This window comes from Danio rerio, chromosome 19, assembly GCF_052040795.2.
Source record: "Danio rerio strain M-AB ecotype USA chromosome 19, GRCz13ab, whole genome shotgun sequence".
Taxonomy (NCBI): Eukaryota; Metazoa; Chordata; class Actinopteri; order Cypriniformes; family Danionidae; genus Danio; species Danio rerio.
Window position 1 is genome coordinate 36,009,572 of NC_141039.2, and position 26,465 is coordinate 36,036,036.

The window sequence follows — 26,465 nt, forward strand, 5'->3', positions numbered from 1 at the left end:
ACATGGACAATGAAACCTCAAAAGACATAAAACAATTATAAGATGATTATAAAATAAATAATGAAATAAGGTAAATAAATAAATTAGCATACAATTGTCTTGTAAAAGTCCATCAGTTCAGTCTATCTGCAAAAATAATATGAATGGTTCCCAAATCTTGTTAAAAATCGACAATTTGTCATTTAGTGTGAATCTCAGTGTTACATTTCCAAGTTTTCTTGCCCACATTTCAAAGGTGGGAACAGCATCAGATTTCCACTTTTGTAAAACTGATTTTTTTTGCAATACACATACAAAATAGAATGTGTTTGGTTTCTACTGCAAGAACTGTCCTCTGCTCCTAAATGTCCTACTGTCACATTTTAAAAGTGTGACATCAAATAACAACATCATTTTTTAAAGTATAATAAAGTCAATTACAATATTAATGCAATCATGTTTGTATCTGATAACATCACATTAAGAAACTGCTGTAAAAATAGCGTTGACTACAGTAGCGCTTACCTTTTGTTTAGCACTTTCCAATCTGCATGCAAAAGAACAAAGAAAATTGAAGCACATGAAATCTTATTCACTATATATGACTCTAAATAATATCACTACATCAATGGCTCTACGCCTGTTTTGTAGTAAACACTTTTTCTATATGAGGTTATAGGCTTCATGCTTACTTGATAATTCTCAAGCTCAATGTTAGGATGAGTTTTGTATTTTGTTTTCAGTAAACACTGCCAAAAATGCTTTTCTTACTTAGATTTTTTTTGTCTTGTTTTTAACAATAAACTAATTTTCTTGTTTTAAGAAATAATATGCCAGAATTAAGTCAATTTTTTAACACTTTTTCATCCACTCTGGGGTGATTTTGAGTCTAAATTTGGCCATAACTTTCTCTGTTTCAGCTAGCAGAATGATTTTTGGAGACAAATCATATTTTGAGAAAATGCTTAGATTTTTTTTACACTCTGGGCAAATTAACTACCCTTTTGTTATGTTCAGGATGAAACATAAATCATAAATCTGTAAAAATCAATCTCACTTCTGATCAAAACTACTAAATTGCTTTGTAAATTACAGGATTTTAACTGTTTACATGCCAAATTCATAAATGATGTCACTGATTTGCTGAAAAAAAAACACATACAAAATGACATATATTCTATATAAAATATAATTGTGGACTGGACCTTTTTTTATACAAATACCTTATACAAAACTTTTGGACAACATTGCCTTTGTCTTTTATTGATTTTAATTTTTTCTCCCTAATTTTCTGTTGGTGGCTGGTTTTGCCCCATTGACCAATTATAACCCCATTTTTTTGATTGGAAAACCATGACAGCATTTAATCCTGCATTTTTGATTGTTGGTGGTTTTTGGTGGTTTTCCCTGATGGAAGAGGTACAATTTGTAATTTTTACTGTTGAGCATCAGTTGGCACCATGAACCCTTTAGATAGGCCTCTGCAAAAAAAAAAAAAGAAAAAAAAAAAAGGATTACTTTCTGGATTTTATATGGAGTAAAAAAACACATTAAAGTGTGTGTATGTATGTCTGTGAGTGTGTGAGGGTGACCTTTGAGCACTTACCTGAATGTGTCTGAGAAAATCTAAATTTGCAACTACGCTCTCAGAACTACATGGAGTAAATAAAAACAAAGACTGTATTTATGCACCACCAAATGTTTTTATAATGGAAGTCAATGGAGAAAAAATGGCACCAACAGTAAATTACAGAGGAACAAATGAAAATCTTGCAATGCATCAAAGCCAATGTTGTTAGTAATCATTCACATGTGCAAGACTGTGATAAAAGGAAAAAAGGTCCAGTCCACAATTACCTTTTATATTGAAAATATGTCATTTTGTGTTTTTGTGTTTTGTGTTTTTATCACTAAATCAGTGACATCATTTATGAGTTTTGCAATTAAAGAGTTATAATACTGTCATCTTCTAAGCAATTTAGTAGCTTTGATCAGGACTGAGCTTGATTAACAGATTTATGCAAAAAAAATTGAAAAACAAAATATTAATCTGATGCAGTTTTTTTTTTTTTGCAGTAGTTTAATTAAGTGAATGTTTTCATCCCTAACATAAAAGAGAAGTAAATTTGAACAGTGCACAAGGGTTAAGCAAGCACAATAATCGCATGTCAAAATGAAAAACAATATTATTTTGGCATGTTATTCCCTTAAAACAAGACTATATATTTTGCTTGTCTAGTAAATGAGTCTTGATTTAATAAATATTTGGACTAGAGAAGAGACAGAAGTAAGAAAAGCCTTATTTTTGCAATAAAGCAACAGTATTTTTGTTTCATTCCACGTAACAACCTTATCTATTGCAATACTGTATACCCACTACAGTTTTCCTCCCCTCCACAATCAAATATTGGTTCCATTTAATTCTGAAATTAAATCATTCTTGTGGGATATGGTTCAAATTGGCTATTTCTTTATAGTCTGATGTTGGTTTAAGTAAGGCTTACATTTAAATGTGCTGTTAATTGAATGAATGGTCCCGAGAATTAATAGACATGGGCATAAAAATGTCCACACTTGCTCTAGCGTCCTCATCAAAAGATGCATTCCATAACCTGTAGGTGGCAGTATAATCCTATAATCCAAAAGCCAGTTAGCTTGTTGAGAAAGTCCTACAGTACATGGTTACTTCTCGATCTGTATTCAGAAAGACCAACTGTATGTGTCCTCTTTGTAGAAGAGAAGAATCCTCTATTTCATCAGCCTCAAAGGCCTTCGGCTTATTCTGTGGAAAACTGACATCTCCAGACCCCTAGGACCCGAGCTCTCCTAAATTGATTTTTCAATATTCTTTTAGTCTTCAGTGCCACCTGGAGCTACAGCTGTCTCTGCAGCAGTTATCATTCCAGCACTTTCTCAATGTGGTCCTCAAAAGAGCTGAATTTCCTTCTCACACTCTGTTTAATTCTGTTGTAAGACGCACCACAACCTGTACATCTACAGCTTGATGCAGCACTTTCTGCGAAGGTAAATATAGACGGTCTTTGTTCTGACTCCTGCTGTTAGCATTTTATGGGCTTGCGCTAAAGAGCACGGGAGCCCCATTCAACCATATCTCAGCCAAAACAGAGTCAAAACAAGTGACATCATGGGACTAGAATAGAATAAGTAAGCACCGCCACCATGAGAGAGCTAAAGTCTAAAACGGGAGAAGTAAAATTGCTCTAAGCAAGATGTGTCAGTTACTACATATCAGCATCTTTTATTGCGCTCTAGCTAGCATCAGTGTAGATGTGTTTTAAATGTGATTTTAAAGGGTTAGGTCAGCTATAAATGAAAAAAATGCTGCTAATTTATTCACCCTCGGGTCTTTTAAGGTGATTTCTGTCTTTTGTAGGGCTTCTTAGCAGGAATTGCAATTAATAAACTGCCAAGGCAACACCAACCAGCACAAAAATAATGTAAAATAATGAGTAAAATAATGGCTCTACCTGTGGCTCCGTATGATACATTCAGACCTTATATGAAACAAAACGATATTGTGCAAGAAACTTACTGTACATTGTTACTACCTTGATAAATATTAATGTTTTCTTCACTGCGTAGTGTCAGCCTTTGTGTGACTATGTAGCCTGAGTACTACCCCATAAATGAGATGGTATTTAAATTCGGTAATCCTAATTCAAAATGTGTCTTCTGTAACTTAAGAATCGAATCGATTCTTTTTGTCAAATACTGCTCACACAAATGTGTTTTGGTCTGATTTATCCGTCTAATTTTTTATCAAAATGTAAGTTTAACGCTGATTTTTCCATGTGTAATATAATTTGTTACTTTTCTCATGACAAACATAACAGAATTTATGGGCAATTTATTTATTTTATTGGGTAAATAATATATTTTCAAATGTAAATTTTTCTTCATTATACCTAAGTTGCAGAATTTTCTTTGGGACTTAATTTGTTAATTATTACATTACATTTACACAATGTTAACTGCAAAAAAAGTGTTAAAACTGTGAAACTTTATAAGGACTTAGTTAATATTATTTAATTTGATAGTTTGCCTCTGTACCCTGTTTTTTATATTTTTTTTTATTTTTTATTATCATTATTCATTTTACTTGTTTATTATTGTACTTGATGTCATCCATAGTTATGGTCAATATGATTGTATGGTTGAAACACAATAAAATGTAGCCTGAGTAGTACTATATTAAAAAGTATCACGACTCACGAGACAGATCCTCGTTTTCCAGGCTGTCACAGGTCTTTTTTGGAAAAGCTAAAGAATTTGTGAACAAAAAAAAATTTAGTTTAGTTTTATGAGAGCTTTTTAAATGTAATATTTTTTTTATTTACATTTTTTATTACTATTTTTTATTTATTTATTTTTTAATCCTTCCTCAGACAAAAGACTTTGGTTTGAAGAGAACCTTCTTTTCTGTCGAAATATTGTTTTTCATAACCGAAATGGCCTGAAATGCTAATATAGGCTACATTTAAAACTCAGTATGAGAATGAGTCAATTCGGTTATGGAGCGGAGAATAGCATTACATTACACTTTATTTTAATAAACAGAAAAAAAGTTTATTGTTATAGGTTTTTTAAATTATTTTAATAAAGTTTATTGTAACAAACAGAAAAATATAAATCTAAAACATTGGAGACTTACATTGCCATTTAGGCTATACCTGATGCAGTTTAGCTTAAAATTATATTTAAATTTTGTTCGCTTATATAAAAGAGAATTTTGACACTATTTTAATAAATCTAAACGTAAAAATTGTACATTGTAATGGAGACCTAATAAATCGTTCCTTGGGATTTGTTTAGGATCAGTTGAACTAACATAAATGTTTAAAAACAAGACCAACGTACTCTTTTATTCAACACCAACAGTAATCAGTTTTTTTTAACTTTAGCTAAAATAAACATCCAAAATCATGATTTTCTTTTACTTTTACCGTAACAACGTTACCAATTTTATGTAATTCACATAATTTTTAATTTCTTTCTAACTCAGAAGGTTAGAGCATGGTGCTAATCACGCCAAGGTTGCAGGTTCGATCCCTGTAATGGCCACATGAACCTTCAATACTAAATGACGTAGTACTTACAACATTTTGTTAATTAATGTTAAATCACTGCAGTATTAACTACAGTGAACTTATAAACAAAAAAAAAACTTTAGGTATTATTGCAGTAAACATTGGTGTAGCTATTATAATATACCCCATCACTGTGGAAAAACTGTATACTGTATTGGGTAATTTGTTTAGGTTGTATTACTACAGTAACTACAAAAACCAGAACAGTAGAATCGTTCAGAAAACGGAGTTGCAGTGGCTCACGAAATGCATTCTCATATCAACAAGCATGTCTAACAATTATTCATAGATTAGTCCATCTCTTTAGCTGGTTAGCCTTTTAAAAAGAAAATCTTTATCCCAGCTCTCACTCCACAATCTGTTTTCTCTTTTGTCAAAAATAAATAATTCCCCTTTAAATTCTGCTTACAAAACCAACATCCAAGAGACTCTAAAATGTTTCAGATGAGCTTGCTGTATGACACTTTTTTTCAATAAAGCTGCCAATTGAGAGGCTGTGAGTTGGCAAAATAATCTATTAGTTGTCCTCCTCTCACATGCACAGGTGTTTATTTGAGCTTTTCACTTGTCTCTTTTATTCAAAGCCTGTTTACTTTCATGCCACAACAGTACTGTAGACTCATAAAACAGCCTTCATCTATCAGAGAGCAGTGCAATTAATTGTTCCTAGAGTGAGACATTTTAATTTAAGATTTAAGGCAGCAGAGAGAGTATTTCAAATTCCTGAAACATGAATGCTAAAAATGGTTGGTGGGTTATTTACATCTTAAATACAGTGCATCCGGAAGGTATTCATAGCGCTTTATGTTACAGCCTTATTCCAAAATTAATAAAATGAATTTATTTCCTCAACATTCTACACACAATACCCCATGATGACAATAAGAAAAAAGGTTTTTTTTTTTTAATTGTTGCAAATTTATTAAAAATAAAAAACCTGAAAAAATCTCATGTACAGAACCATTCACAGCCTTTGCTCAGTACTTTGTTGATGCACATTTGGCAGCAATTACAGCCTCTAAGTCTTTTTAAATATTACATTCAATTCAATTCAGCTTTATTTGTATAGCGCTTTTACAATGTAGATTGTGTCAAAGCAGCTTCACTTAAATGGTCATAGTAACTGGAACAGTGTAGTTCAGTTTTTTGTGTTTAAGTTCAGTTTAGCTCAGTTCAGTGGGATTTAAAATCATTACTGAGAGTCCAATCACTGAAGAGCAAATTCATCGATGCGTAGATTTACAGATCCTGAACCATGCAAGCCAGTGGCGACAGCGGAGAGGGAAAAAAACCACCAATAGGAGAGTGAAGAAAAAAAACTTTTAAGAGAACCAGACTCAGTTCGGCACGACCGTTTTAATTTCTCCGCTGGCCAGAAGTCTTGTGCAGAGCTGCAGTCTCAGCAGTGGGCTGGAAGCTGGCCGAAGCGAAGACTCGTCTGTCCCTGGAGCGTCACTGGAATCAGTCTCAGGCTCTCTACTTCCCCATGACCAACAGTGCAGCAGCGGCTCAGGATACTGCCTGGTCCCGGATATGGACACCTTGGGATCATTTCGTCGCTGGTCTTGGATCCAATCAGTGACTCCGCATAATCTGAGGGCCTCAGGATGAGTATCCCCAGGTGGAAATGGAGAATAAAGAGAATAATTAGCGTAGCTGCTGTTCATATTGTATATAAACAAGATGTAGAAACTTGTGTGGAAACCCGCTAAGTGATGCATTGAGTGTATGCTTTACTAAACAGAAAGGTCTTTAATCTAGTTTTGAACTGAGAGAGTGTGTCTGAGCCTCGGACATTATCAGGAAGGCTATTCCAGAGTTTAGGAGCCATAAAGGAGAAGGCTCGACCTCCTTTACTCGACTTTGCTATTCTAGGTACTACCAGAAGCCCTGAGTATTGAGAGCGAGTTGGATTGTAGCGAGACAGAAGGTTGGTTAGATAAACCGGAGCTAGAATATTTAGAGCTTTATAGGTGAGAAGTAATATTTTAAATTCAATACAAAACTATGATGCCACAAGCTTCGCCCACCAGTCTTTGGAAATTTTTGCGACGGTGTACAGCCATTTTCAGATCTCTCCAGAGATGTTCAATGGGATTTTAGTCCTTCAGATGCTTTTCTGTGTCTTTTTCAGTGTCTTCTGTCTGTCCACTCTACCATATAGGCCTGATTGGTGGATTGCTGGTTCTTCTCTCTCCACAGAAGAATGCTGGAGCTCAGACAGAGTGATCATCAGGGTATTAAGCACATCCCTGACTAAGGCCCTTCTCCCCTTATAACTCAGCTTTGATGGCCGGCCAGCTCAGAGTCCTGGTGGTTCCCAACATCTTCCACTTATGGATGATGGAGACCACTGTGCTCATTGGAACTTTCAGAGCAGCAGAAGTTTTTCTTTAACCTTCCCCAACCTTGTGCCTTAAGACAATCCTGTCTCTGAGGTTTACAGACAATTTCTTTGTCTTCATGTTGGTTTGCGCTTTGACATACACTGTCAACCCTAGGACCTTATACAGACAGGTGTATGTGTTTTCAAATCATGTCCAATCAACTGAATTTACCACAGGTGAACAATTCAGCTGCTTAAACATTTCAAGAATGATCAGTGGAAACAGAATGTACCTGAGCTCAATTTAGAGCTTCACAGAAAAGGCTGTGAATAATACTGATGTACATGTGATTTTTCAGCTTTTTTATTTTTAATAAATTTGCAACAATTTCAAAAATTCTTTATGGGTATTGTGTGTAGCATTTTGAGGAAATAAATTAATTTAATCCATTTTGGAATAAGACTGTAACATAAATAAATGTGGAAAAAGTAAAGCGCTATCAATACTTTCCGGATGCACTGTATATGCTTCCACATTGGATTATGGGACTTTGATCTTTGCTCCAACAACTTCTGATGTTGAAAAGGTTTAAGTGACATTTTATAGACATTCAGGATTTAAAAGTGTTTTCTTTCTGTTTTGCTTTTAAACATGTATATTAATCTCCATTGAAATGACCACGTGTTCATGCAATATATTTCTGCAAACGACTAAAATGTCAACAGCAAAGCTCAATTTTCAACATTAAAACTCCTCAGATGACATAATTAGGTCTTGTAATGCAACTCAAATGTGTAAAAGCAGACATTTTTATCTCAAGCAAAGACATTTTCTTGCAATAGAATCCAAGACTCGAAATGAATTCTCTCGTGGTATAATGCAAAGGGCATTTCACTGCATCATTTCCACTCACTGACCTGAAACAAAAGCGAGCAAATATCTCTGTTTCTTCAAGCATGTGCCCTCCAGTGATAGTGAAAAGCATTCTTGTCTATACTTAAAGGATGCACTTAAATGGCTATCGATTGAAAAACAATTGCTACAGGGTGCAAATTGCAAAGACTAAAAAAGACTGCTTAGATTGAGGAATAAATCAATTACACTTCACTAAATGAAATAAAAAAGCTGCTTGAAGTTTGTTGAAATTGAAACATCATAAGTTGTAAGATTCAGTGTTGCTAGTAATGCGGAAGTTGCACATTTCAATTAAATTAATCTTTATTTCTATAGCGTTTATACAATGTAGATTGTGTCAAAGTTCTAGTAAATTGAAACTGTGTCAGTCCAATTTTCAGAGTTGAAGTTCAGTTCAGTTCAGTGTGGTTTAATTTTCACTGCTGAAAGTCCAAATGCTGAAGAGCAAATCCATCGATGCTCAGCTCCACCAAACCAAGCAAGTTAGTGGCGAGAAACAAACTTCACCAATTGACGAAAGTGAAAGAAAAAAAGACCTAGAGAGAAACCAGGCTCAGTTGGGCACGACCATTTCTTCTCCAGCAAAAGTTCATGTGCAGAGCTGCAGTCTAGGCGCCAGAGGCTGGAGAATACTGGATGTCCATCTTGGAGAAGCTGCAGGTGGGAGTATAGGGTGGCCCACAGGATCAATCAGTGTGGTCGGTCACTGGGTCATTCAGGAATCAGTCTTAAGCTCTCCGCTTCTCCAAGACCGCCACAGCATCGGCTCAAGATACTGCCTGGTCCAGGATTATCAATACCATGGCATCATTTCTTCACAGGTTGGAATTAATAGTGCTGAATAATTTCTAGAGCCCTCGGGATGAGTATCCCCAGGTAGAAATAGAGAATAAAGAAAATAATTAGCGTAGCTGCTGTTCATAGTTTATTTAAAGTGATCACCGACCACAAGATTGCCACCCTAGCCCAGTTATTACCACACATAGCAGTAAAAAAAACACTTTGGGATGCTTGAAAGTCAACTTAGAATCAAGCATTTATGGCAGAAGGTTGAAATGCCTAGTCATTTATGTTTGTGGGAAGAGAGTGGTAATAGGGCATTGGATTCTGCTTGTCGACAATGGTTTCCTCAAACCGATACTGAATATTTTATGCAAACTATATAATGCAAGGAAATATATAGTTAACATAAAGCAGGGCTTCTCTTATTGTTTCTGGAGGGCCACTGTTAAATTCGAAACGGCATAGTATTTACTATCCCCATCTCAGAGAGATTATGTATCTTACAGCGAGTTTAGACTGCATGATTTTAGTCCTGATTTTGACTCTCCAACAGGTTTTGAGAAATCGCTGACAAATGCCTGAAATCACAGGCAAATCGGTGTGTTCAGGTGAATATCAATCACAGTGTGAACTATCAAATATGCAATCTGAGAGAACTGCAAATGAGTCACCGACACCCGTGAGATATTTGGCTTGCTAAATATCTGGACCTGTCAGCGATTCAAATCATGCAGTGTGAAATGTGTTCTGATTGAAAATAATATCAGCGATTGCCTACAGCCAATGAGAGAGCTGCATCTACTAGTATGGGTATCCACAGGCCAGCGGGAGGTTGGGGGAAAACTAGTGACATGTCATCTGAACAATACTACAAAGGATAAAATGCTAATTCCTTTCAAGGCCAGGTGAGCAAAATAAGTATATTTTCAAGCCCACTAAAGGCTTCTTTCTCATTATGTAGTTAATAATAAAAGATACACTACGTGACATTGCGTTGTTTCCATGTCACTGTTTTTGGTTGTGAGATGTAATTTGTGGATCGAGACGAAGTTGTTGGCGATTTGACCTATTTTCAAGAGTTCACACTTAGATATTGCTTGACAGCTGTAAGCAGGTTTGGCATGCTGTCCCGGGAGAGAACCCTGAGCTCGGAGATAGTTGAGCCCAGGGCTCCCGCCAGGTCCATAGAGCATGTGAGGGGAGTACGAGATCAGGTGGTTCTCGAGAGCTCCCCTTTTTGTAAAGGAGAAAAGGAGGAGAAAGGGGTAGATGGGGGGTTTCTTCGGAAAACGAAGATAAGGGAGTAATGTCTAGCTAGGCTACTTATAGTGGGTTAGGATAGATCTGATTGGCTAACTAATGAGTGTAGATAGGTGGCCAGCTGCTGTCAATTATATCACGTGCTCCTCTCGAAATTAGTTTAAAAACTTCACTTAAAGTCATGCAGTGTGAAGAGGGGGGGGGGTTATTCTGAGAGTTTCTGGGAGAAAGAACAAAACGGTAGATGGGTCTGATATGGGAAAAAGGAAGTGTTGGCAGGTATAGACTACTTTGCAAATCGTGCAGTCTGAACTCAGCATATACCAGCAAAGTTTTAGTCCCAGCCTACTCTATGAGGCCATTAAATCAAGGTCTTCAGAATCACTAGAATCTTCCACACCTGTGTGTTAGAGTTGGATTAGAAACATTATAAGGAAAGGCCATGCAAAGAAAAAAGAACGTTTGATTTATAAACTGTATTGGAATCAATCTTTAATGTAAACAGCAGGATGTTGCATTTTTAAACCTATAACAAACATGAGGGGAGAAAAGGAATAAATCATAACAATAATACCCACAATCTTAAATTAAATTAATCAGGAATATTGGAATGAAATTTGACGGCCCTGAAAAATAAAACTCCTTATTTGACACAGAAATGTATAATACTGACTACTTGGCAGCAATCACGAATATCACAAAAGTTTATACCAGCTTACAAAAACAGAAGCTCAATATTGCTTTGGAATGTTACAGCAGTCTGCCATGAGTCTGGGTGGATGGAAAGTGAAGGGAAAAGAGCTTAATATCTACACGCCTGTGGTATAGTCAGACAATGATAATGTACGCACAAAGCAGGTACGGTTTAAGACAAAAGAGGCAACCTCTTGCATGAAGCTGCCAATTTAACAGTCTACAGTATAAGATGCATGAATGGGATACTTGGGGAAATCATTAAGAACAAACTTGGACGACGCTAGCAATATAGCTGCCCCTTGTTGGGGTGAGAATTACACTATGGTGAGTGCTACATGCCACGATCCCATAGACTTTCTACACACTCCACAGGGAGCGGTCTACTCCAAACCACTAGAAGTTGAGATGGGAGGAACATTTTTTAAAAACATTTTTTAAGCCAGAGCAGGTGGGCTCTTTGAGGAAGGAAAGAGTTTGAAGAGAAATGACTAGGACCTGAGGACCAGTGTGTGGTGTTTCTTCCACCAGAACAGATGGTTCATAGGCCTTGGAAGCCAAGTCTATTAGGTTCAGCAAATCCATTGTGATGAGGCGCACTACAAAGCCAAGTTTTAGCAGAAAAGAGTCGTCCATTTTTTTTTTCTTTAACTTTTTGTAAAAGTCTTTCTTCCAGTATGCGTTTACCACAAAAAAATCAGTCAGTCCAGTGAAAGCCAAAGGGGATTAGTTGCAATCATAAACAAAGTCATAATTGCTTGGCTCTTTGGGGATCGGGGGAGGAACTTCAGGAATCTGGATGTTCTCCAGGTCTAGCAGGCGAAGCTTCATTTCCATGTTGAGAAGAGTGTCCATGTCTGAGCGAGTGAACTCACTGCTCATCTCCTTCCCCAGCAGTGCATTCAGCCCATCTGTCCACACGCAGTACTGAAACATGGCCAGAAAGGACGACATTAAATCATAGCATGCAACAAAGCCCAAATCACACCAAGAGGCTGTAACAGCGACCACTTTGTAGACTGCAGTTGATGGTTTGCTCACCTCATGCTTGTCGGGGGCTATGAAGTTTAGATACTCATCAGACTCGTAGAGGACAGAGAAAGCCAGCTCTAGCACCTCCTAAAGAAGGAAAGAGAATTGACACCGTCTGTCAAATGCTAATGGGGCTGCTGTGTTTGTGGGCCTCCTATTGCGTGACTTTTGCAGTTCTTCTTCGAACATATTACGACAGCAGATGGTCCAATCTGGGGTGTGTGTGTGTGTGTGTGTGTATCTGTGCAAGTGCATATATACAGGATTCTCCTGTCGGGCACCAAAATACAGCAGTAGGATGATCAGCATAGGTAGCGCATTAATGCTGTACAGTAATAAGACACTTGAGTCTCACTGAATCAGCTCTCAAAAGAAAACATGGAGTATTTTAGAGTACCTTTCAGGAAATGTATCCAGTGCTTTGGCAATTGCATTTCATGCACGCAACATTCTTGAACATAAGAGCAAAATTTGACCAATTCTATAAAGAGGACTCAAAACTTCCAAGAGCTAAAATATCCCAGTTAGCTTTGTCAGCGTTCTTGCGTATTACTGAATTTGCCAGGCATAGGAACACTAGGAAAGGCACTGCAAGTATGTCTCAGTCTTTAGCTCAGAGTTTAGCTCCGAACCTAATCAAACACAATTAAGGGTCACAAATAGGGTTGGGTACCGAAACCCGGTGCCATTATGGTACCGGTACCTTTGGAACCAGTATGCAACGGATCAAATCAGCATATGAATTTCGGTGCCTGATTTCGGTGCTGCAACAAGAACGTAAAGCAGGTCGTGCACCAGAGCACCATGAATTCGCAAGTCAGCGGCTGTACGTGGCGCCCAGGCACGACTCATGACTGTTTACATTTCTGCCATGCCACAGAGCGCCATCTGTATAGTCATGTGCGCGCCGTGCCGCGGCTCTGAGCGGCGCATCCGCTGACGCCCTTAAGAAGCACAAAAGGCACACGCAAGTAAGCGTTGTGTCACACTATCCCTAAATGTTTAATTCTAAACAGCTTTGAGGGATACAGATATCTGCGATGCCCAGCGTTTGTTATTTTAGCTTATAAAAGGCAAAGCGCGCAGCACGGCGCATGCGGCGAGCGACTCACTTCATCAACACGCATGAATGAGTTCATTAAATTTGCTTAAACTAAGCATTCTAAAGTATGGCTATATTTTACAAGCAAGGGTTCTGACACACCAACATGCAGCAGATGTTTTACAAAAGTTCCATGTGAGAGGAGAAACACGTCAAACTTATGAAATGTGAGAGCTCATGGAATCAACTTAAAGGTGAGGAATGAACTGTCTTTGACAGCTTGTGATATCATCTGGTACATTATCTGAGTATGTTTACATGGACACCAATACTCTGATTTTAATAAGATTAAGACAATACTCTGATCACGAGTCTACTACGCAAACAGTGATGTTTGATCTTAAAGACACAAACTGCGGAGTAAACATTGAGAATCATGAATGTAACATTCAAAAAGCAACTCATGTAAACACCTGAATCATATTATTGTCTTATTCAGATTAATGCAAATCATTAGATCACTAATGTCCATGTAAAAGTAGTCACAAGCGCCAAACCCCGAAAAAAAGGTGTTCCCTGATTTTGATGACAGCCTTTCCAGAGGTTAGTAGTAAGCTAATGTAACGTGAAATGTTTTTTGGTTCAGGCACTGTCTTGGCATGGTACCATTTTAAAAGTATCGATTTAGCACCGGTATCGAAAAAACCCCAAACGATACCCAACCCTAGTCACAAAGCACCAAAACAATTTTTTTTGAGCAGTTGACAGTCATATTTGTATCCCACACCACTAAAAACACTGTTAGGACACAAATAATTCACAATAAAGTGAAAATTGGTTATTTTAGCGTTATTTCGAGTAAATTTGTTCTTCCGGTTTAAAACTAATTTTTGAAGCTGCGTCATGCCTATTAGGTACTTGAGTGTATTCCAGCGTGTAGACTGGCTGTCTGTACCTGCGAGTTCTTTGTGACGTCTCTGTGTGTGCAGCATTTATTCATGAGAAAGACTTGGTTCAAACCAATCATCGCGCTCTATTGTGTATGAGATGCGACTTAATTAATATGCATGATCGCTTCGAAGACTGTACCTGTTACAGTGTTCAGACGGCAGAGAGACACCACGTTGTGTTGCCAAAACAAGTGGGAGAAGAAGAATTGTTTGGACATACGAGTCGTCAGTGTTGCTTTTATAATTTGCTGCAAGGAAGGTTTTTGTTTTGTTTCCTGCTATAAGAGCGCAGCTGGACTCACGTATCGATTACAGTGCACGCGACGCTCAACAAAAATACGTGTGTAAGGAACAACGGATTTGCTGCTCGTCTCCTTTTAATAAAGACGCGGCTCCAGTTGGTGCTGATTGTCCTGTCTCTACAGATTTGGCAAATGAGCGATCAGTGGTCTTTGTTTGTTTATTCAGATGGCAAAGTTAGACCTTATTCAAATGATTTCTAAGTTACTAAAGTTCACTACTACAATATTATGGGCTGAAAGATCCGCTGTAAATGTGGCTCTCCGAGTATAAACATGTAAACACCGCAAGCAAACTATTACCGTCGTGTAGGATTTTTGCTACCTACCGAGTGCATCTAAGTTGCAGAGAAATGCTGAGGGTGTTTTTCTCTCATTTGCTGTGTATCAAACATTGCATTAAAAATACACGCTTGCAGCAGTTCATCGAATCAAATATCTCGTTTGTCAGGAGGGGCATAAATGAAATTCCTAAATGAAAGAGCCAAACTGCAGTTAAAGTCCACCATTTAATAAGTAATTTGATTACTTATGTCAATGTAAACACAGTCACTGTCTTTCTCCCCTGCCTCTGTGTGTTGTTTTGCCTTTGTGAAAATCAGCGAGTGCCCAAACCAACACTCCCATTTTTATGCAAATTTTTATGCACCTCCCCTCTTTCCCTCCTCCGACACTCCCCCCTAAACAGAGCTAGACACGCCCACTTTCCTGACTTTTTCCAAACTAGAGGTGTGAAATCACCCTGCTGAAACGGGGGTTTCGTGGCCCTTTAAAGATAAAGCTCATTGAAAAACCTCAAAAAAAAAAAAAAAAAAACAGTCAGTGTCATCAAGACTAAAGGCTGATTTATAATTCTGCTTCAAACGCCGGCGTATACTACGGCGCTGACGCATAGCCCTTCGCTGTGGCAGTCACTGACGTGCATCTCTCAAAAAATGTAACTACAAGTCACAACGACGCGTAGCCTAAGCTCTGTGATTGGTCGGCTTGGTAGCGCTGACGAGTCTGGGTGGGACCGAGAGCCGTGCGAATGGCGCGAGCGATTGTTTACAAGTGTGGAGTACCGTGAAGGAGCTCCGGATGGAAAGTTTTGTTTTGTGTTTACCTTTTAGTTAAAGTTGTTGCACGTCCGCCGGTTCCTGCCTCAAAATGAGCGAGTTTGAGCCACTTGTACATCCCGGAAGTGTCCAAGAAACTGCCAACTAGCGTTTCGGAAGTGTTAATGCAGACCGACGGAGACAGCGTGCAGAAGTATAAATGCACAGCTACGCGCGTTGCCTGCGCTGTGAGTTACACCGGTCACCTGACGCAGAAGTATAAATCAGGCTTAAGGGGATCCTTGTGTTTATGTCAGAAAGTTGCCCAGCTATACTTGAAATCCTGTCCTCTAGTTTAATACATTTTATTTAACAGGCAGTCTTTTTTTTAACCGTTGTGGCATAAATTTGACATCGCCTGCTTTGTTCTGTGTGGGAAGTAGAAAGGGTGACTTTGAAACCCAAGTGAGCTGATGTATCATTACTCACAGAGCTACAAGGCATAACTAATGCATCCTTTGTCACCAAGCCACAAACCAGTGCATCAAAGGGAAATTTGATCTTTTGATATTCAAGAGCATTTTTGCTCTCCATCATCAAGCACACACAAAAAGAACTCACCTTGTTCTGCTTCAGAGCTCCCTTTTCCTTCATGTGCGGACAGTCTTTACCAGTGACAACAGCTTTGATATCAGCCACAGGAACTGCCATGAGGAAAAAACAAGAATAAATTCACTCTCTATTAAGTGAATACCACCTCTTCATCATGGCCAGAGGGTAGAAGATACTCACGCTTGTCCTGTAGGGAATCATGGGGTACTTCTCCCTGAGGGCTCTCCTCCAGATCTCCATAGTGGAGAACTTTATGATTAGGCGACAATCGACAGTACCAGAACTTGTCTGCAAAGAAGCAGAGAAGCGGATCAGTCTTTCACAATGTAATCATGACATGTTCAGCGTACAATGCTTAATATTCTTTGGCTTTTCCTTGTGGACTGGGTAAAGCCGTGAATGGCAAATAGTCTTCCAAACCCTTTCCTGCACTTCCTCTGCCACTCTAAAAGCAGACACAAGTGATCACTGCCAGAGCTGCTCACAGATAGACTAGAAGGCCATGGCTGGCACTCAACCCTGGTGCCGCAATCCAAATATTAATAGCTGGGAATAGCAGTTTGGCAGAATATAAAAAAACATTGTGGGATGAAAAAGCATCCTGCAGGGTGGCACTTCACAGGCTAAACACACACACAAAGATCCAGAGACTGCACGTTTTCTATACCTTCAGCTTACCAACAACTCAGCTCAATAGGCTGTTTATCCACTCCTACAAATGTGCGATGAACAACTAGCTGATATTGAAGCCAACAGCCATCTGCGAGCCCATTCTGAGATGTCAGAACAGATATGTGCAGTATGCTTTAATATGCATGCTGTGCCATGAGCCAGATGAAAAAAGGGCTTTATTTGTAGATGGCTTTGCTATGGTTTTGTTCTAATTGACGACACTCAATTCAAGAGACAGAGTGCGGTGCGAATAAGGAAACAAGCATTTTTGTATCGAAATGAGGGATGGGGAATGCAAGTACTGCGTTGGGCTTTCTTTAGTCCTCATGAAAATCCATAGAGAACCAAATGCAACTAGTATGTAGAGCTAAAGATCTTTGGCCAAACCAGATGAAACTCAACGGGATCCGTTGAAGTATGTTTTTAGGTCGAAGCACACACTTCCAATGAGCCTGTGTTGAATGGAAGTTTGAGTTGGAAGGCTGAAAATAATAGGTATTTGTTTTTATTGCAAACCTAGTCTGTTTTTATTTATCGTTACCAAATAAGGCCCAATAAATTGTGGTCACACCTCGAGGTAGCTCTAAACTGCTAATTGGTCAGTTTGAATGTCTCAGATTTGGCTTTTGGCCACATGGTCATATAAAATACAAAGGAAGATTGTAATTGTTGATCTGCCTCTTTTGGGCAGTTTGGCAGAGTGATACGGTAGGTGCGCTTTTATGTCCGTTTCCACTGTCAAAAGGTACCAAAAAGCGAACCGTACCGTTCCACTTTTTAGGCACCCTTTCCAAAGGGTACCAAAAGACGGAGCTAGACTTGCTAGTGTAAGCTATTAGTTTACAGAGAAGCGTCACTAGTGTGCAACAAGGCAGGAGAATGAAAACAAAGGAAGCGCCATTTTTAAATACACAGCATTTACATTACACCGTAATTATATATACATATAATAATAAGCCATGGTCAACCTGAGTTTAAACAACCTTGTCGTCATCTCAATGAACAGCCACAATCCAAAAAGAACAGAATCTGCGTGCGTCCTGCTGTTCTTTACGAGACCGTCTTAAAACGTGAGTGTTTTCACTTTCTCTAGAGAGAATATCTCTGTTTGCTGCGCTTGCCCTGTGTCTATATTCGAAATGACAAATTTAAGCTGATGATAATAACGTGTGTGTGATTATTGAAGTGTTTCCAACATCCTTTCAGAAACGCACAACTGCAACTGCAACTTTCTGTCAAACACCACATCTACCAAAAGGGTACCATTGGTACAATTTGGCAGTGGAAACACAAGCCTGGTGACCCATGTCGTACCAAATCGTACTGTACCAACTGGAAACAAGGCATTTTTCTCTCTGGCTATTGCTTCTGTCTAGCAATGTTGTATATTTTTCTATTTTAAGTGTGCTTATTTACATTGTTGGTATATGATTGTAGAAGGTGGTTTTTACACCTTCATGCTGATAGCATTTCTTTAGTCATTCGGCAATGCTACAGCTTGGACTACCGCAGTAAAAGCTGTCTATCAGCTGCCTTGTTTAGTTGAGCTCTGCAGAACTGCCTTCCAGTTGAATTGCATTCTGCAACACTGCCACTGGTATTGAATTGAATTAATTCAACTCTGGGCAGCAATCGGAATAAGAAAAAACAACACTGCTGTCTTTTGTGAAACTGCTGAATTGTGCCATTTCTAATGAACTGATATCACACTTTTTGGAGACAATTGATTCTATATTGTTGGTGGTTTATTTGAGTATAGCTCCTTTGATTTAATCTGTTTTGTTTAAGGCACTAGAAATAAAAGCTAACCTGACTTGACGAATCTAAAGTGATTTAGAGAATTAAAGACAGAAGGATTTTCGCCATCATTCTGAAAGCTCAGCCTCAGGCAACCTTTGAGATGCTTAAGATTCAAGGTAGGATCGGGACTGTTCATTTTTGTACACTGTGAGGAGAGAGCTCTGCTATAGGTGAACAATAGAGAATACAAATGTCAATGTAGCACCTGTCACAGTGAAAAGCCACAGGTGCACTTCATTCTGTCGTCTGAGAGCAGTCCTTAAAAGCTTGTTGAAAAGGTTAGTTGTGCATGGACAAAAGCAAACGTCTGACATTAGGTTAGCTTGGGATTGAAGATATCTGAATTGTGGTGGCGCCAGTGTGGAAACTCATTGTATAGATTGTATTAGGGAGCAGAACAAACCCGAATGACACAGAGCAAGCTACTGAAATGCCACAGATGCATTCAGTGTCACTCAGACTTGGCTGAAAGGTAATTGACAAGCCAAGGTTACTATAACTATCATAAACTAAACATGCTAAGAATCTACACAGAGTTTATTTGGCAAATGCATTTCCATATCCTATTATTTGCATTAACCTTTGACTAAAACCACCTCAAGTCAGCTTTTTGTTGGTTAAATTTGTGAAAATTTTATTGGAAATGTACATTTTTGTCACTCAATTCCCATGTAGGGATGCACCTCTCCCAATACTTGGATAGGATAATTGTTCGATATCGCAAATTTTTGGCTGGACCGCGTATCGGCCAGCTGGTACCTACCCAAATCCAATCTTGCTAGTGCGATATATTCTGTGTAACTAATAAGCAAACAAAGGCCATAATGGTAACCTATTACAAATACGCTTACTGAATACAAACCTAACAGATCACTCAGATCTTTAGGATCATATAAACTAGAAGTTCCAAGGGTTCAGTCAAAGCAGGGTGAATCTGCCTTCAGCCACTATGCTCCTCGCTGCTGGAATCAGCTTCCAGAAATGATCAGATGTGCTCCAACATTAGGAACATTCAAATCAAGAATGAAAACACATCTGTTTAGCTGTGCCTTTACTGTATGAGCACTGTGCTACGTCCGACAGATCGCACTATTATGTTTTTCATTTTCTTTTTCATTCTTTTATAACCTATTTTAACTCATTTTAATTTGTTTTTATCTGTTTTTAATAATTTTTATTGTCTGCATTTTATGTTCCTAAACTTGTCTTTTTTATTCCTGTTTATGTAAAGCACTTTGAATTGCCACTGTGTATGAAATGTGCTATATAAATAAACTTGCCTTGCCTTGCCTATTATAAGGCACTAGAAAGTTGTCATGTATGCCTACTATATGACATATGTTTTGAAGCCATTCTATAGTTTAATGTGAAGCACAGAAGAATATTCATGTGGATATATTCATGTTCAGTTCAGCACTTCCCTCTGCTGCGCCTGTCAAGTATTCTTTATTCATTCCCAATCAAACTGTGTCGAGTTCATGACAACACGAAAAACTTTCTCCAAGACTATTTGTTCTGATTAGTTTAAATAATCAGTGGAGAAATGCATTAAATGGGTTAATTTTGACCTGCAACAAGGAGTTCATTCTACACACTACGGATTATTCCGAGTTTATTTTTCCGAGGAGAAGACTTTAAGTGCTGCAAATAGTTTGTAAAGCCTGACTCATTGTGGTCAAAGTAGTTAATAAATGAACAAAAGTGAAACTGACGTGAGCAGTATGGATTGTCATTAACAGAAAATTATTTAGCCTAATATAGGCTACTCTGAAATTGTGAATATTTCACTGTAATCTTATTTGGTTTTTTTTTGTTTAGTTTTTTTATTTATTATTATTATTTTTTATTTATTTTTTTAAATTAATTTTTTTTTATAATTATTTTTTCGGGGTTTTCACCTTTATTTTGACAGGACAGTAGAGAGACTTGACAGAAAAGCATGGGGAGCAGAGAGAGGGGAAGGATCGGCATAGGACCGCGAGGGGGAATCGAACCCGGGTCGCCGCGAGCACCGGAGTGCATATGTCGACGCACTAACCACTACACCACTGAAGCATATAAGCGAACATTGTTTCGAACTTCACCTCAAATTTGTTCTAGTTGTTTATTTTGTTGATAACTAACCAACTAAAATACATTAAAATTAAGATACAAATTATAACAAACAAAATTTGTTCCAAAAAGCAAAATTCAGACAAAAAAATATTTTTTTCAGACAAAAAGAGATGAAAAATGAACAGCTGCAGTTTACAGCAAGCACCATGTTTTTAGTTAGATTGTTTCATCTGTCATATACAGTAGGCCGATAGGTCTGTTTTTTTTTTTTTTTTTTTTACTTAAGGAGATATATTATTTAAGGTTCATCACCAAAACTATAGAAACTGTATAATGCTTAAAATATTTTTTAAAAAGTGGCACAGCATCGGATCTGTATCGGTTGATACTCAGAATTTTGGTATCGGGACGAATCAGTTCTAAAAAAAAAATGATATTGGTGCATTCTTATTCCCATGCAATACTTCAAAATGTGCATTAACACACACTAGAGATTGAAACACAGCTAGCATTCAGCAGTTTCACAAACAACAGCAATATTAGGTAACACTTTGCATGAAGCGGTGTTCATAAGGCCTTTCTTATATTGATTTTATGCATGCTTATGACAACTGTCATTAAGTGTCATTATCTCAGTCATGTCATTTAAATGCAAAGATGACTTTATTTGAGATTCTTTTGACAACCTGACAAACAAATACATCATAACCTTTCTTTGTCATGACAACTTGACATTACCAGGGTAAGATAACTTGTCATAAACCAGTCATAAACATGACTGTCACAAGGCCATAATGACTGTGTCATGAATTTTAAAACAACGCCATTAATATTTTTCAGTACAGTACAAATGGAATTTTTCAATAAATATTTTATTTTTAATGAGAAATTTTAATTCAATTCAGTTCAATGCACTGAAAAAAAAAGTGATCAGAAAAATAAGCAATGCATAATTGTAATGGCTTCAAGACAATCCCGTTTATGACAAGTTTTGTTGTGATGACAAAGACAGATTGTGTTGAATTTGTCAAGTTGTCATTAAGACATCTCAAACAATGTGAACTGTGCATTTAATACCACAACTGAGCTAATGACACAATGACAGTTGTCATAAGCATGCATAAAATCTTCATATTCATGATGGGTCATGTCATTATTACAAAGGTGCCATAACAGTCCTAAAAATACCCCCTCAAGTAGTGTTCCCATTTTTAAAATAAATAAAAACAATTGGCATTTCCACTTTATTCTCAAGACCTTTCAAAATGTACGTCAACACAGACTACAAGTATTCAGCAGTTTCACAAAAGACAGCACTGTTGTTTTAAATGCACCCAGTCTGTGTGAGTATTTGTTTACCGACACCACTGACATCTTTCTTGTCCTCTTCTGAAGTGTGCCTTTTACTGCTAACCTCTGCCAGGCTGCTTCTCATCCACAGACAGAACATTACAATTTACATGGACCTTCACTGGCCACATTGCTGTTGTTTTATTTCAGCAATCTCTTAGTCCAGTAACTGTAATGTTAGAATATCATGTGCATGGAAGCTTTCCCAACTATCGTACAGAAACACACTCTGAAAGTTACACGTCCTATGAATATTTTTATGAGCGCTATTATTAAACCGTCAGCATGATTTAGCAAATGTGAAAAATAGCCTTGTCTTGTGCTGAGAGAGCGGAAGTGTGGAGCTAATATCAGTGGTGGGGGACTGATAAAGCTTACAGCGCAGATTGGAGACTTAAAGGATCGTCAAATATATAATTTAGCTTTTTTTTTTCACAGGCTGGTTGAAGAGGAGGGCTGTCTGTAGAGCTCAGAGGGAGGCTTTATCAGTTAGTCTGGATAATTTAACACTCTTCACACTTCACCACAGGATTAGATCATTCTGGAGACTAGACACCTTGTCTGTCTCTTGCTATGTATCCGTCTGCCTGCCTCTCCTTTTCTCCTCAGTATCTCTGTCATTCTCTGAAGGTCCACATTTTTTTCCAGTAGATCTCCTGCTCTCACTTTATTGTTATATCTTTTATATAATCATCATTAACCCATTATTGACTTCTCATGAACTCCGTCTAGTGCGTTTACACTGAATAGCAATAGAAAAGTGTTCTGTTAACATCAACAGTTTAAACACAGGAGTTCCTGAGTAGTTATAGATGAGTTAATGATGATGTGCCCCTTCAAGTAAAGTCATGACATAACTATACATTAACAGCTCATGAGTTCATGTTGGTTACATTTAGCTTAAAATTTAATTAATTTATACATTAATAAACAACATATACTAACAAGTAATTAAGTTAGTTGTTATTCACACATGAACTCTTGTGAATCATATTGTAGTTTAGGTGCATTGACTCATCATTAATTCATAATAAAGTAGTGTTTAGTTTATAAATTAATACATCATTATTCATGTACTTTTTGCATTGTTATTGCAAAGTGTTACCATTTGTTTTCTTTGTATGGATGGGTTACACTGATATATCTGTGATTGTGGGTTAATGAATGTGGACTGGGCTACTGACATGCACAGAAACTTGGAGAGTTGGGGGGAAAAAAAAGAGACCGCTTTTACCACTCCAAGCTTTGTTACAGCACTTTGTTGCATTATGACATAGCATCGAGTCCCTGGAGCCAGAATAAAAAGGTAAAAAGGGCAACAAAAAGGCCTTCCTGAACCTTGTGCTTTTGTGCGTGCTTGATTCTTACCCTGTCTCCTTCTGCTGCTGATCTTCCTGAAGCAGGTGCCCTCGCACAGGCGATTGAGACGCTGCTGTTTGATCAACTCCATGATCTCTGGCTGGATTTTCTCCCTAAGCTCCCTGGAGAAACATCAGAGGATCACACAACTGAAGTTTAAAGGACTGATCTGGCTTACACTGAGAAAGTGTTTACACAGAAAAAGACTCAAAACATAACCGCCACATTGGGGCTTTATACATTCCTTTTGTATCACAAGTCTTTTATCCTATGGTTTTGCTAATGCTACTGCCCATTATTGCCACTGCATTTAACTGATTAATATGTAAAGCACTTTTATGATACTGATTAGTCATTTACAGGTTTAATTTACAGCATGTTATATATCCATCAAGTAATTTGCAAAAAAAAAAATCTGTATTTTGCATACATTCTGTGGTAATTATGTCAGAAATTACAAATGACTTTTCTCAAGAACAAAAGTATGTTAAAGTAGATACTAAGATATTTATCAAACCATGACTGAACCATGTTACATATTTTTGCACTAATATAACATTCTTCTCTAATATTTCTTTTACATATTTAAAGGAACATTTCACTTAAAACAACAACAACAAAAGTTGAGTTTTACTTTTTTTTTCAGTTGATCTTCAGGTCTGACAGGAGCACTTTGAGACATTGGGCTCTATTTTAATGATCTATGCACAGAGTCTAAAGCACAATGTGCAAAAGCATTAAGGGCGTGTCCGAATCCACTTTTGCTATTTTAAGGATGGAAAAATGTGCTTTGTGCCCTGGCAAATGGTCTAACATGGTTGTGCTTATTTTCTAAACGAGTTATGGGTGTGTTTTGAGCATAACCTGCATTAAACCAGTCTAATCTCCCATTCCCTTTAAAAGTCAGTTGGGTCACGTCATGGCGCATTTGCTGTTTACATGGCAGACTTTTTAAGAGGAAAAACTAAACGCTTCACTATCGAAAATACAGTTAAATTGACCATCTGCAGCGCGAGGATAAAGACTGAGTGTTCTCCATTCAGCCTCTTTACTTTCTCTTTACTCTTTTCTTTACTCCTTTACTTTCCTGGATAAGGAAACAGTGTTGTATGCACTCCACTAAAGACATCCATTAGCCTACATATTTAATTTTGTTTATTAAGCACAAAGATTTGTTTCAAAACTATTTCTAAATTCAAACAAAATAACAAATAAAATAAAAACAAATAAATGAACAATAATAACGAAGTGTGGTCAAATATGGTGATGCAGATGTCTCCAAAATCAAACAGGTAGACAAATCTAAACTTGTTTTTATTAAAACAAATATAAATATGCATATAATAAATAAGCCTGGAAATAAAAACAACGTTTTACAAATACAATAAATAAACTGAAAAAAGGCATGGAAACATCACAACAAATTGGAATGAGAAATTACGTTACATCAGACCCAACTAGAACATAAAAAAAACATCTAACACTATAAAAACTTTTATAATTTTATTTTATAAAAAAGCTTTTATAATTTTATAAATATATATATATAAAAATATATTCATATAAAATATAACCTAATAATTTTTTTGAATCATAGAAGGGAATAAATTAATACTTAAATGCCTATTAGTTATAACATTAACAATTTGTGTTGGTTAAAATATGTATTTATTATTACTTACCAGCCATAAATAATATTTAAAATATGGTCCTATTCAAAAGTCTTATAATGACAGGATAAAAATATCACACAATGATTTGCTCCTAAGGCTTCTGTACCGCCTGCCTGATGGCATGAGCGTGAGCAGATTATGGCCAGGCTGGGTTGGATCTCTTAAAATGCTATTTGACCAAGACAAACGTTGTTGATACATTTCCTCAATAGATGTCACTTTGACTCCAACAGACCTTTCAGTTAAACTTATTTTGTTTTTAATGGTGTTCTTGTCTTATCTGTATGTCATTATCTAAACTTTTTTTTTTGAATAACATTTTTGAATTAGATGCTAATGGTCTAATCCAAATCAATGACCTATGCTAAGCTAAGCTAAGCTAAGCTAAAATGCTCCCGCTAGACCTGGATATAGGTTGAATGGATTCAAAAATGATAAAACTCTACTGTTTACCTCTATGGGACTTGTAAAATGAGCCTATTTTCAAAAAAAAAAGTGGAGTGTTCCTTTAACAAGCTCTGGAAGTTCAGCACGGACATTTCCATTTCACTGTTATTACATGTGGATGTTACAGAATGTTCTCCCAGATTGTACATTCCAGCTCAAATGAAACAACTGTAATGCAGCAGGTAATTCATTTAATGGAGTCTCCTCTTATAGTTTAATGAGTTATGAACTAATGCCGTATACATTCCTATTATTGCCATTGCAATTTAATTTAAAGGCTTGTTTTCAATCAGGACTGGAACCCAGGTGCAGTACACATGGAGCAAACCTGGCTGAGTCTGATTGAGGGAAATAATCAATACGAGAAGAGCTTCCAGAGACTCACAAAATGGGCCGGGATTGGAAATCCTCCTGGTTCATCCTCTCAGACTGGCGCAATTTGAGGATCTCAGTGTAGCTCAGATTTTGCAGACGACTTTTAAACTGATCCAGAGAGTTAGGCTTGATGGTGAGCGCTCGAGTGATCTGTTCCTTCACCACCTGCATCACCTATAACACAAGCATACACATTTGATCATTTAGGTTATACTTTACATATTCTGGAAGGCAAACTTTTCATTATTAGTATCATTATATCTTAAAGGTTTATTAGTATAGCATTTTAATACCGATCTGATCTTGTAAAGAATACTGCACGTAGTCAGTATAATTGACATAAAAGGACAAACATTTCTCATAATCATGATCTTAATAATCTAATGCAAAAACAACATGCAGGTAGTGCAGGGCTCGAAATTAACTTTTTTACTTGGTAGCACCGGTGCTCCCAACTTTAAAAATTTAGGAGCACCAGAAAAAATTTAGGAGCACCAGAAAAAATTTAGGAGCACCCGCCAAAAATGATTAAGCACCGCTGCAAATTGTATTTTAAGGGACTTATTGTATTTTAAAACAACATCAATTAGGACTAACAAAAACCAGAAACAACTATCTAACTAATGCTGTGATGACATTGATATTTGTGTGCAATAATTCCAAAATGAATGTCGAATAAATATAAAATATTAATGAT

The 26,465-nt window shown here is 37.2% G+C and overlaps 1 protein-coding gene across 20 annotated transcripts in view; it reads right to left on the bottom strand.

The window, feature by feature from the left end:
• Nucleotides 1-10,833: 10,833 nt before the first annotated feature.
• The window catches only part of elmo1 (engulfment and cell motility 1 (ced-12 homolog, C. elegans)), a 178,327-nt gene continuing 162,695 nt past the window's right edge, over nucleotides 10,834-26,465 (bottom strand). For 17 of the 20 annotated variants that reach the window (XM_087294247.1, XM_087294240.1, XM_087294244.1 and 14 more), the window contains 6 exons: nucleotides 25,779-25,942; nucleotides 23,283-23,395; nucleotides 16,218-16,325; nucleotides 16,047-16,129; nucleotides 12,107-12,184; nucleotides 10,834-11,992 (listed from right to left, as the gene is read on the bottom strand). In XM_087294247.1, the coding sequence (XP_087150373.1) occupies nucleotides 11,792-11,992; nucleotides 12,107-12,184; nucleotides 16,047-16,129; nucleotides 16,218-16,325; nucleotides 23,283-23,395; nucleotides 25,779-25,942 (747 nt within the window). In that variant the 3' untranslated portion in view covers nucleotides 10,834-11,791. Of the gene's footprint in view, nucleotides 11,993-12,106; nucleotides 12,964-13,028; nucleotides 16,130-16,217; nucleotides 16,326-20,843; nucleotides 21,166-23,259; nucleotides 23,396-25,778; nucleotides 25,943-26,465 lie in introns of those variants that run through there. The other 3 variants (XR_015515841.1, XM_087294252.1, XM_087294251.1) reach the window with 3 other exon arrangements.